Source organism: Chamaea fasciata, unplaced genomic scaffold (genome assembly GCF_029207755.1).
Source record: "Chamaea fasciata isolate MVZ Bird 193981 ecotype frontalis unplaced genomic scaffold, bChaFas1.0.hap1 SCAF_4, whole genome shotgun sequence".
NCBI classification, from domain to species: Eukaryota; Metazoa; Chordata; class Aves; order Passeriformes; family Sylviidae; genus Chamaea; species Chamaea fasciata.
Genome location: NW_027094089.1, coordinates 61,130,735 through 61,143,942, shown reverse-complemented (window position 1 = coordinate 61,143,942; position 13,208 = coordinate 61,130,735). Strand labels below are relative to the sequence as shown.

At 38.2% G+C, this 13,208-nt stretch overlaps 1 protein-coding gene across 6 annotated transcripts in view; it reads right to left on the bottom strand.

Annotated features, from left to right (window-relative positions):
- FRMD3 (FERM domain containing 3) overlaps positions 1-13,208 on the bottom strand; it is a 148,535-nt gene that overhangs the window by 36,368 nt on the left and 98,959 nt on the right. For 5 of the 6 annotated variants that reach the window (XM_066181766.1, XM_066181767.1, XM_066181768.1 and 2 more), the window contains 2 exons: positions 7,563-7,660; positions 6,282-6,405 (listed from right to left, as the gene is read on the bottom strand). In XM_066181766.1, coding sequence (XP_066037863.1) covers positions 6,282-6,405; positions 7,563-7,660 — 222 coding nt within the window. Of the gene's footprint in view, positions 1-5,824; positions 5,890-6,281; positions 6,406-7,562; positions 7,661-13,208 lie in introns of those variants that run through there. The other variant, XM_066181771.1, reaches the window with a different exon arrangement.

The window sequence follows — 13,208 nt, the reverse complement described above, 5'->3', positions numbered from 1 at the left end:
AGCCTTTAAATGGGTCTGTATATGGAAATAAACATCATCATCTCGGAAGTAAATAAATTGCTGAAAATTGCTGAAATATACTAAACTTAGAAAGCTGCAGAACAACTTAAACATCAATTTTAACTTTCTCTGCAAAGTTGCTTGTTTCTCTCAGACAGATAAAATCCAAGTGATTATTTGGGGAAAAACTCAAATAACCACTTCAAAACAATAATCAAACTCTTTTACTGAGTCTATTAAATGCTTATGGGTTTTTATTTCACAGAAGGCATGCTGTGATGATATGCACCACTTACATAACTCCTACCAGAACATTTCAAATTATTTGTGTGCTTTCAGAGACCAGACTGAGATGGTACCTCTGAAGTGTGTGTTCAGACATTTGTATTTCAGCTTTACTTCATAAATTGATGCAGTGACACAGACAGCTTTAAGTGTATTCAAAGACAGAATGCATTTACAGAAGAGATGCAGTTTTAATTTACCTAATATTAATTTAAAATGTATTCCCGTGCTATAGAGAAATCTACTAAGCTTTCTGGTTATCACAGTAGGTTAATATTTCTGGTCCAGACATACCTAGCCCATAAAGCCTTCCCCAAACAGAGAAGAGGTGAGGAGGGAGGCAGAGGAAATAGTTCTTTCCAGCTAAAGGAGAAATATGTACATTTTAAAATTTCACACAGACACCTGAAGTGTGTTGAGTATGCAGAACCTGAATCCAAATGTCACGAGACAGGCAAAAACAATGACATTTGCAGATCATGATTATGACCACTCTTCCCAGTGAATAAAGAAGGAAAAAAAAAATGCAGTGCAAGTGCACATACACACAAGAAAAATCTCACCTAAAGCTAAAAAAATTATCAATGCCGCCATAAGTTTTACAACCTTTTCAACTTAAACAGATTACCCTTTCTACTGAATACTTCTTGGAATTACATAAAAAGAAAAAACCCATGTATTGATATATCTTTTCAGTTTTTCAAAAGACGATGGGAAAGACAACTCTTGTCTGAGCAGTTCCTTTCTCTAGATTGCTGCTGCAGCTGCTCTTCCATTAAATTCCCACTCAGAGAAAGCTGTGCCTCACAATACAGCTTCTGGAAATATTCTCTGTACCATGCAAACATTAATCAAACAAAACAACATCTCACTCTTACTTTTTTTTCTAGTTAATGAAACCAGAATTACAAGAACAGTTCCTTGATTTGAATTGATTTTAAGCACACTTCTGTTGGAAGAAATATGGTTCAGAAGAAAACGGTTGTGAGGAAACCAGCACACAGAATTCTTCTATAGAAAGGACAAAGTAACTACATTCCAACTATCTCTCTGATTCATCCAGATTACAACAGATAAAAATTCTGGAGTGAAAACACTGAGAAAATGCAGCAGTATGAAAATAAATTATTCACCTATTAGACCACTCACAATGATGTTCAAACACTTAGAGAATTAGTTATTTTTGAAGCAGTGATAGTTGCCAACATATGGCCTGACAGATAAATCTAAATGACTGGGAAACTCTTGAGGAAGCATGGGATAGCAAAGCTGAAATGAAGAGGACATTGGACTCAGCATATTTTGTAAAACCAAGAACTAAAAAGGCTTTGGGCTCTGAGGGCTGGAAGGCACTTATCTCTGCAGTAGCCCAAGCCCTCTTCTTTTCTAGGCATCCCTGTCAGCTCCACATAAACCTTAACAGATCCCCAGAGAAGCAGCTTCTGTCTCCTGTAACATGACTTGGAAGTTTTGGTAATACTGTCCTTTCAATTTAACTCTCTTGGTGTATACGAGGCTCTTAGATACCACTAGAAGCTAAATACAGAGTGTTCAAGAGTGGACCACCAGCATTACACATAAAACCATACAGTATGTACTTTTAATTCTAAGAAGCACTTAAATGAAATAAATCCACCCTATTCTGGACCTGCTAAATCGTAATTTAGTTTTTAGTGCTTTTTAATATATCCACTGTATGCTGAATTTCAATGTATTCAGCATGCAAGAAGTTGTTTAATCTTGAATGAAATTATATTAACACCCAGAAAGAAAAGCATTTTCTAGCAACCATTGCCAAGTCTTCTAGGACAGCCTCCCACATTGTACGCAGGCAGTAATATTTGTAGTAGTGCTTGCCAGTGGCTCCACTGACAGCTGCACAAGACCTGGAGAGCCACATCAGTGAAGAACTGGGATATTCTGTGCTCCTGATGGAACCAGTGCAAAAGCCATGTGGGAACTGATAGGATGGCTAAGGTAACACAGTAAGAGTCAAAGCAGCACAGGAAATTGTGAAGTGTTTAAATCCTCACTGAGTAGTTACAATGTAGATGATGCAGCAAAGGATAAAAATGTTATATGCCCTTCAAAAAAATTTAAATAACACTTCTCATTTAGCTTGGATCAAAGACAAGCATTAATTTGCTACTCTGGTTTTCAAGAGAATAGTCCCTTTAGCTTAACACTTAAAATGGTTTTTGAGATAGTTATTATCAGAAAACTGCAGTGATTTCACATCCTCAGAGGAAAATTTTCTTCTCCCAAAAGACAGTCTGTCACATATGACTTCTGCAAAGCATTTGATACACAAAGCAGAGACAACAGCCAATTCAGTAACACTCACGTATCTTAAGCCTATATCCAAGGTCATCCAAGGGAATAAAAAATAACTTGCATTTACCTATATGAGATCAGCATTGAAAACAGGCTCTCGAACAAGTCATGTAACTTTGAAAAAGTGAATATTTGTGGGGGGCTTTCAGATAAATTCAAGGCTTTTTACATAACACTACCATAAATACATGGTGCAATATTTAACATCAGAAATAAAAATGAAATACTAGTTTTCAGATGGGATACAAAAAGTTCTTGACTTTCAACCAGTGAGTTCTTTAAAAAAGAGGAACAAACAAACACACACACACACCCCCATCACCCCACCCTTCAAAAAAAAAAAAAAAACAAAAACAAACAAACAAACAAACAAAAAAAACCAAAAAAAAAAAAAAAAAAAAAAAAAAAAAAAAAAACCCTACCAAAACATTAATCTGATAAATATTAATTCCCTTGTTAGAAACATATGTCAATATTTCCCTTAAAAATCTCTGTATCTTCTGGTGCCTAGACTCTGGAAGCTCCAGCAGAAAGGTATCTTTCCAAAACTAGGGAACTTCATCAGAGTAAGAAACTCTGTTAAAGGACATAAGTAAAACTTGATAACAAGTTCATTAGAAGGTATTTTTGTCTTCTGCATTTTGTCTTGTTTGTACCTCCTCCTTGCTTAATGAAGGAAGAATAACTAATTAAAATTCACAAAACATTCACAACTCAACAAACCTGCCATGTATTTCTGGCTGTCACATTTATATTTTTGCAACTAAGTGCAACAGAAAGTCATATAATGGATTACATTTTGCAAAAATCCAGTGATGTTATCATAGCCAAAAACTAATAAGAAATATTGAAACCCTGTCATACATCTGCTTTAAGTAATTAAAAAAGGCTTCTAAATAACATCCAAGGAGTCACTAGAAGCTATTACAGTATCCTACTGTTGCTTCCAAGACACTTCCCTCTTGATCTTCGTGTTCCTTTCTAAAGTTAAATTCTTTTATCATTCTGTAGGAGAGAAGAAAAGATGGGACCAACAAACAGGCCTTAAGGATGCTGACACAGTATTCAGAGAACTGGCCTCTTCCAAGCCCCAGGGCTTTGGTGATATGGAAGCCTACCGCTGCAGAGAGATGTCATCTTTGTTTGTTTTCATATGAAGAAAACAAAATCTGGTTCACAGAGCTGAAATTGAGAGGTAACAATTCTGAAGGCGGATGAATGGCAGCTGGATTAAAAATGCTCTCAGTCTCATCTGCTCTTCTCTCTTAACTGTTAGCTAAAATGTCACTCAAGTATCTTGTAAGAAAAACCTGAGGAACCACTTACAACTTTCAAAAATACTCACTGAGCAGCACAATATTAATTGTTATCAGAAAATTTGACTTGCTGAGGAATGCATTGAAACACATATGCTAATTAATGCCATAGAGGAGCCTGTTTTTTCCTATCATTTTTACCAGCTAGATGTACCAAAATCTGATCATCTACCCCTGGAACCCTCTCTATATAGTTCATTATATGTCAGATATGTTCTAATAATTTGTACTGCTAGAATAGAGATCCATGGAATTAAATATCCAGTAAAAAGGTAAAACTTCTCTGTGACTGGTAAATGTCTGGTGCAAAAAATGTTAGAGGATGATCAATTTGGGGAAGACAGAGCTGCAGTGGGAAATTGCCAAAGAGCAGTTACCCAGACAGCTCTGAAACTGCCTTTGTTATCTGAAAATAGTCAAATAGGTAATAGGCTTATGTCAGATGCTGACGTAAGCAAAGAAAACAGAAAAGAAAGATGGCAGTTCCTGAAGGCTACAAGCCACTGAGCCTAAAATTCATAACATGTAAATTGGTAAAATATAGAACAGAAAGCAAATTAAGAAACATATAAGTGGAATACATGAGAAGAATTCTGCTATAAATCATATTTAAGCCTCAAACACCTCCTGGTTTTGTTTTTGTAGGAACCAGCAGAACCACAAGCAAAAAAATGTCAGCCTGATACTATCTGATTTCCAAACGGCAGTAATGAATGGTGTCCCTTGACAAGACTACTGAAGAAATTCATGGACATCCTCATGTGCTGAACAACCACTGATGGGAGGAATTCAGGACCTGGAGAATCCCAGAGGGATCTGTGTGAAAGTTCATAACATTTACTGTCACAGGATCAGACAGATTACACCAAAAGGAAAGGGGACTTAAAAGATGAGCTCAAAATTTGTCTGATTATTCACAACAGGAGAACTAGATGATTAAATCCACAAAGGATGTGCAGAATTGCACATACATGAAAAAGCAAACCAACACAGAAAAATACATCTCTCCCAGTGTTATAAAATATAAAACCCACCAGCACTGGCCTATCACCCTTCCTTCTCTTCTCCTAACTTTAACTGAAGCATGAGCCCATCCTTGAAAGATTGAATTTATCAGACTTTTCAATTGCACCTTGGCTTAACTAATGAAATATCTTGGTTTTTAAAGGTTCAATTTATGCTTTCAGCATCTGTAGACACTGCATCAAAAAATACTGACAGTAAAAGAAATCATTCTTATTTTAAAATGTTGTTTCCTATGGGCCTGTGTACAGTGCAGGTTGCTTTAAAAATATTAGATATAAGCTATTTAAAACATCATTTCACTGGAAGAAATGCAAAGAAGATTTCAGGAGGAGAAAAAGAAGACACATTAATACTGACAAGCTTACTGTCATGAGCGTTGCACTTTACTTTAAAAAGCATATTTTATAGGCTTCTAGAAATAAAAAAGTGTTTTAAGCTTTAATTCTCGTGAAAAGGAATTTTTCTCCTTTCTTCACATGTATTGAAACATGAAAGCAGAACACAGGGTAAGCAAGTGCAAAGCGCCTTATAATCTTCCAATAAAAACTGTCCTTCTAGTTTATGTAATCAATATTTTCCTTTCCTTTGGTTTTCTGCTCATGCTCTGCCTTTTCCTCGTGGGCTGAGGACTATCCTCGGCTAAGCAAGATGCCAAGGGCCTCGTGAAATCTCCCTCTCGACACTCGGCATGTCATTCACTGACAACCCTGAAGAGGGTAGAGTTGCACAGCTCACTGTTCCTTTTTTCCTGAAACTCATTTAACTTAAAAACCAAAGACTGAACTGTTTTCTCCTTTGCCTTTTGTTACAGGATTAAAAGTTTAGGACAGAAAAAAGAGCATGCAGAGAGTTCTGGATCTCACCTCCTTAGTCTTCCAAGGAAGTTACTTAAATACATTTCTGTGGAATTCACCACTATGTTAACCACCTATAGATAAAATAACCTAATTATAGTTTCAATCAGGTCAATATCTATCAAGAATTTTAGAATCGTACTACAGACAGAAATTTCTGAGCAAAAAACATGTGCTCCCAAATGAAAGATGTTATTCCACTAATCAACTAGAGCAGCAATGACCATGAGAGCTGTTCCCACTAACTAGACCTACATTTCAGGCAAATGAAGTCTAAGTTACCAGCAGTCATGCAGGAATCAACTATGGTTAATGAAGGTTAACAGGCAAAGAGAACCCCCTAAGCTATCAGGTAGAGTCTCTATTATAATTAATGGAACAAACCCTCCTAAGTTAACATGCACTACTTGGACACAGACAAAAGTATTTCTTAGCTGTCTCTTTACCAAACAGCATTATAAATTACCTGAATTCATTTTTATGCATTTCAGCTATTTTCTTCTCAAGCTTTTGTGACTGTTTGGGAAAAATCTTAAAGTCGCTGATGTAATTCTCTGGGTGTTCATCGGGATCATAATCACCAAGCTCAGCTGAACACATTCAAAACAAAACAGAAAAATCAAATTGTGACATTAATTAATAGGGAAAAAGTAAACACAGTGTAATTCAAGGTACTTCCACACTCAGTAAGAATCCAGCATGTCTCAAGAGATGCTTCTTTGAGGAATTTATAATTAATTGAAACAACAAAATCCTCATAACTGTCACTTTAATCGATGAGTTTCTAGAGAAGTTCAATGCCTTATTAACTACGGCATTAATTAGCAATATTAAATTATTTCCTGTGGCAGAAAAACACTCTATAAAACAGAAGCATTGGCAATATTCCCCTTTGAGTATCTATTATTCTGGTACCAGGAAGAACTAAAATAATGCACTCTTGATTCTCCCCTTTTCCACATGATTTATCTGCACTGGCATGGACTGGCAGAGAAACACAGACCATAATGTTAATCAAGGTACTGGGCAGAACTTGATTTCTCTTCTAAAAGATGTGTCACCTTGGTAACCAAACCTGACATTTGGAGCTCTAGTTTTCTGAATGAGCCTTGTTTAATAAGGCCTGGGCTCAGTTTTGGTTTGGACACACTGCCTTGTAATGCATTAAGAGCTTTGTTATGCTTAAGGCAGAATAAAGATAACTTTCACACATATGGTTTCCCTAATCAGACATATAGATTATTATTCCTCTCTGTACAATTCAAGACATATATCTGAATTTGATCCTAAGGAAATGATGGGGGGGGGGGGGGGGGGGGGGGAGTGTGGAGATAGGGAAAATGAAACAAAATTTATTTTGTCTTGAATTACATCTTCTATTTCTGTCAGAGGTTCCATCATCATGCAGGTCTTCTTTAACATAAGAAAGCATAATTTGGTGCCCTTTCTCCTGCTTAATTCAAACAGAAGAGGCTACATTTCCATTCAGGATTCATAACAGAGGTTTTCTTTTTTGGTAAGTGGAGTCTAACATTGATATCATACTTGTTCACTAAAATGCTAAGATAACTTATTTGGTTTAGTTTTTTTTTAGGCTTCACTTCATTGGCTAACTGGCTGAATTATTTACAATGCTTCACAATACAGGGAAACAGTACAACAACAACATAAAGTTACTGCTAGCTATAGTCACACAAGTTTAGTATTGCTGCTTTGATAGAACCAACATATGAGTGCTCATACTTACCTTGGACAATACAGGCACCCAAGTAGGCAGCATCAGAAAAGCAACACAGCAAACGGCCATGGAAAATGTCCCTTTTTATTTGTAGATATAAGAGGTATCTGAAATATAATTTTAAAAAATAAGAAACAATGTGCTATCTTTTTGTAACAGATTTAATGTATTGATGTGAAGCCAGCCCTGCAACTGTTTTGGATCTTTTTCTTGTTATTTTAAATGACAGGAAAAAGAGGCAAAACACAACTACAAGGAAAAAAATAGGGGTAAATAGTTTTTCTTCAGTAACAGTGAAATAAGAGCAAAAATAACAAAAACCCACTAAGAAATGTCATAGAACATGCTTTTTTTTAAATACATAGCTATTACAATGCTCAATAATGTGAAATAAATTATGGGAATGTAAGCTTGTTTGAGCACTCCTGTTCTCATTATATACAGGTTTACACAAGGAAATCTTTCTCTTGCTGTTGGCACAATAGCACACTGACCACAGTGGAGATTTTTCACTCGCCTGGTTTGTTGGGTTTTTTTGGTTTTGGTTTCAGTTTTTTTGGGGTGTTTTTTTTTGGTTTTGTTTTTTGTTGTTGTTGTTGTTGTTTGGTTTTGTTTGGGTTTTTTTGTCTGTTTTGTTTGTTTGTTTTTTTTATTATCGGTGAAGAATCCCAGAAGACGTTTGAAGGGAGAAATAACTTCATGAGGCCTAAAGAGCATGGGAGACCTGCCTGGTGTGGGGGTCACCTCTCCCATTCATCTCTTTCTCTAAAGAAACGGGGAGAAGAAAACAAAACACTCCTTCTACCTGTCCTCTGCCTTCTACCACAGAGGATCTTTTATCTTTACTTCTAATAGCAAGTGGAATGGCACAGCCTCAAGGTCACCAGTTTCTCTTCTGCTTTCTCCCCTGCAGAATAGCCTGCCACAGACGGATCAATCCAGTGCACAGCAAGTCACTCACAGCTTCTTCTCCAGCACCTAACTGGAGAAGGTTACAGCCTTACAGTCCTAGGTTACAGCCACACCATCCAGCCAGTACTACCCTCTGGGAAAATAAACTATTTAAGCATTGCTTCAACTAGACAAAATATACCATCTAGAGGGTTCTATCAGAACTCAGTGGCTTCTGCAGACCATCAGGACATTCCTTGACACTGCCAGTCCTCTCCAACCTTGAGCAACATACAGCATAGCCAATAAAAATGTGGTTTATAAGTAACAGCAATGTCAGACATATTTTGTCCTAGTTACCTGCTTCCTAGTACCTGCTCATATCATGAGCTTCTGCATCAAGAGGAAGCCTGGAGCTATTATCTGAAGGGCAAGAGAAACTTTTCTCCTTTCCTTGGACTTTTACTGAATACAATAAATGGGATACAGTTATCAATGAGAAAAGCAATGTTCTCTCATTGTAAACATATACCTTCACTGCATTACAAGGTCTACAGAATCTTTGCACTTCAGGGCATTTTTCTTTTATTTTGCAGCACCGTTTTTTCCCCCTGTAATCAATATAACAACTCACAAATTCACTTCCATATGTTGGTACTGCTATTCTACAGGTAGATCCCAGAGGAACTACCTGTACCAAAGGCCTCAGTGAGATGAAGTAAAAAATTTAAATCTGCAATGACAGTGTACCAGAAAAGGTACCGTGTACTGATGTAAATACCATATATACCTTAGGCAGTTGAGCAGTTCTCCTGGGTTGAAGTATATTCTATCACCATCTTCATGAACTGTTGAAACCAGGTGAGGCAGTGCTCCCTGCCTCCTCCACTCTGGATTATCTTCTGTTAATGAGCCCATCAGCACCTTTGCTACACAGCTCACATATAACCCCCTCCTGGACTACCTCCTGTTAATGGGCCCATCCGGCCTTATCACATGACTCACCATCCCATTGTGAGATGCTCCGCCCAGAGGGAGAAACCAAGTATTCCAGCCTGGATATAAGCTGAGACTCTGAACACCAGGGGGGCGCTTACCCACTGGATTCCCAGAGGACCCGAGCTACCAGACCTTTCTACAGGATCACTGTCTCAGGAAGACCACCTCATCTGGACTGCTTCCATCACTCCGCTCAAGTTGTATTCTGACTCTGTCAGTGGTCTTTTGTATTTTTGCATCTATTTTATTTTACTTTCTTTCCTTTTTTTTTCCCTATTAAATTGTATCTCTGACTTGGAGCCTCTCATTTGTTTTGCTTCCAAACCACTACAGCAGTCCCTATTAAAAAAAAAAAAAAAAAAAGGTAAGATTTTCCAGGGTGGAAAAATAGGATGCTGTACACCAGAGTGACCATTAGCATGAGGCCAAACTGTGTTCAGCTTTTAAGCAGTGCCAAAAAAACCCACCCAAGATTTCAGAGCATGGCTTATTAGCCAATCTGTGAGGTCAACAGACCAACATGTGTCACTTCTAAGCAAATAGTTTGTTCCTGACCGCAATCAAAGATCTTCAGTGTCATTGGCCGAAAAACCAAGCAGTGTGAGGGTCTGTCAACATAGCTGCAGGGAAGAGATGCCATCCAGAGGGACCTTAACAGGCTTCAGAGGTGCATCTGTGAAAACCTCATGAAGTTCAACAAGGCCAGCTGTAAGGCTGTCCTGCACGTGGATCAGGGCAATTCAAAGCACAAATACAGGCCAGATTGAGAATGAATTGAGAGCATGCCTGAAGAGGACGACTTGGGAATGTTGGTGGATGAAAAGCTCAACAAGACCCAAGAGTGTGCAATCACAGCCCAGACAGCCAACCTTATGTTGGGTTACTTCAGAAGAGGTGTGAGCAGCATGTCATGGGAGGGGATTCTACCTCTCTACGGTGCTCTGGTGAGACCCCATCTGGAGTACTGCATCCAGCTCTGGGGTCTGCATACAAGAAAGAGGTGGACTTGTTGGAACAAGTCCAGAGAAGAACCAACAAAATGATCAGAGGGCTGGAGCACCTGTCCTATAGGTGAGATCCCCAAAGCAAGAAGAGCAGCCTGGAACAGGACTAATACTTTAGAGTTCTTTCTAATGAAGAAGATATATGAATTTACAATTGAAAGGAATTTTTGCATGTTTTGCCAAAGGCTTGTTAGACTTCAGACACTTCCTGTAATCCTGATGTAGTAATTTATGTTCCAAGTCAGCAAAAACTTATGAATGTATACCTGACTCCTAAATTCACTAAGGTGTTATGCATGTTCTTAAAACTGTATACACTTACAGAAATAACTTGCAAAACCAGATCTGATTTTGCTTCTTTGTGTGTCCTTCCACCACAGCTGCTTTGTCCGAGCCCTGACATATCATTATAATCTGATTTACAGCCTTAAGTATTCAAGCTTAACAAGAAGCTAGTAAACTTATGCTTCAGTGCTTACACTCACAAATGTCTCTCAATGGAAAAACCTCATTTCCATCTATCATCTGTTTGCGATACAGATGGCTCCACTTCAGGTCAGCCAAGCCTTTCCTGCCATGCAGATTAAAGGTCAGCAATGTCTATTCTTGTTTTTAAGCAGGCATCATGACCCCCAGAGACCATGTTGCTAGCTGCTTAACAGACTATTTATCTATTTTAAGATGTTCAGTGAAGCAAGAAAGCTTTCCCATAGCCAAACTTTGTGATTTGGTCACAGAGTGGTTTATTTTCAAGTCATTTCACTCATTCCCATAGCAAACGTATCTCCCAGTGGTTTTGTACTCTTTACATCTGACAAATATGTTCACCTCCAGAGATCCAGCAATTCTTCAGAAATTCTTATCTCAGCATGGTGTCTGACTTTGACTCCCTACTCTTTTCCATGGTACAGGGTGTACTCAGGTACACAGTGGTAGGGGGCAAATGAATGTGTTTACAATATTCCTGGATTGGGTGCCCTTCTACCCAGAAAAAATTTTGAGTTCTTTATGCATATTATTCTGAATACCAACTTCACAGTTTGTCTTCCACAGTAGTACACACATCAAGTACACTGCAGGAGCACGTTTTCTAACAAAGCATATGAATCTGCACTAGACACTGGCTACTTTATACAAGTATGTAATATCACAAAAGAACATATTTTCTATGCTTTACAGAGCCATGAAGTGAAAAAGGCTGAACATGAGATGGCAGTGTGTCCAGGTGGCCAAGAAGGTCAATGGCATCCCAGCCTTTATCAAAAACAGTGTGTCCAGAGCGACTAGGGAAGATATTCTCCCTGTGTACTCAGTACAGGTGAGGCCACGCTTCCAGTCTTGTGTCAAGTTTTGGGGTCAAGGAGGACAATGAAGTGCTGGAGCAGGTCAAGAGTAGGACAAAAAGGTTGGTGAAGAAAAGAACAGGAACACAAGTGCTACAAGGAGGTGGGGTTGTTTAGCCTAGAGAAGAGGAGGCTCGGGGAGACCTTATCACTTTCTACAACTGCCTGAAAAGAGGGTACAGCCAGGTGGGGGTCAGTCTCTTCTCCCAGGCAACCAGGGACAAGAGAAGATGACACAGGCTTAATTTGCACCAGGGAAGGTTTATGCTGGACATTAGGCAGAATTTCTTCACAGAATGAGTGATTAGACTTTGGAATGGGCTGCCCAGAGAGGTGGTGGAGTCACTGTCCCTGGAGGTATTTAAGACAAGGCTTGATGTTGCAGTCAGTGCCATGGTCTACTGAACATGATGGTTTTAAATCATAGGCTAGACTCAATGATCTCAGATATCTTTTGCACACTAATTCTGTGACAGAAAAGGTAATTATATTAGTTAAAATATATTGCTTACTTATTTGGTAATACTTGAGAAGGATTTTGATATTTTTTAAAAAAGGAAAAGTCATCACTCTGAAATCATCAACTCAGGGTACAGCCAAAAGCAAAGCCAAGAGAATGTTGGGCATCACTGAGAATGATTCTGTGGAAAAGACAGAGGGGCATTTTGCCACTACTTACAGAATTGAAGTAATCACACCTTGAATGTTTTACCTAGCTCTGGTCCCTGTAGCCTGAGTAGGACATAGCTGAGGTTGATTAATAGAGAAGAACTAAAATGAATGAGAGGACAGAGCCTCCCTTACAGGGCAAGATGGTGACTAAGGTCCCTCTCACTATAAGAGTCTTCTGAAATGATGAGGGTGGTAGGAAAAGCAAATGCAGAACTGCTTTCCACTGAATTCTGCAATAATAGAGCTACAGGAAAATCTGTGAAATCAGGAAATTGCTTAAGGCAGAGGAAAGAAAGTACCTGATATAGCAGATGGTAAACCAACTTTATAAGAAGGTTGTGAAGAAAAACAGTATTACTAAGTGAAAAAAAGAATGATTACACAAGTATGAGTAAAATATCCAGAAAATAATACTAAAATGAATATGCATGAAGTTAAGTGTTGAAAGTCCTAATACAACAAAATTCAAAAAAAACCTTTGGTGAATTTGAATAGGAAGGAGATCATCTATGAGTTTTCTTGTTTTTCTGAAACAATAGGAAAGTTCTGTTCATGATAGTATGTCTTAAACCCAGCTCTCCATTTGCCAAACAGATGTACATGACAACAAGCATGCCACACTGATATCAGTACAGATGGTGCCCTTTTAACATATCTGATCAGCCATAAGACAAATTCCAGCAGAGGAATTAGGAACTGGGGGCATATCTATGAGGATTTCAAAGCATAATCTTCATCCAAACACA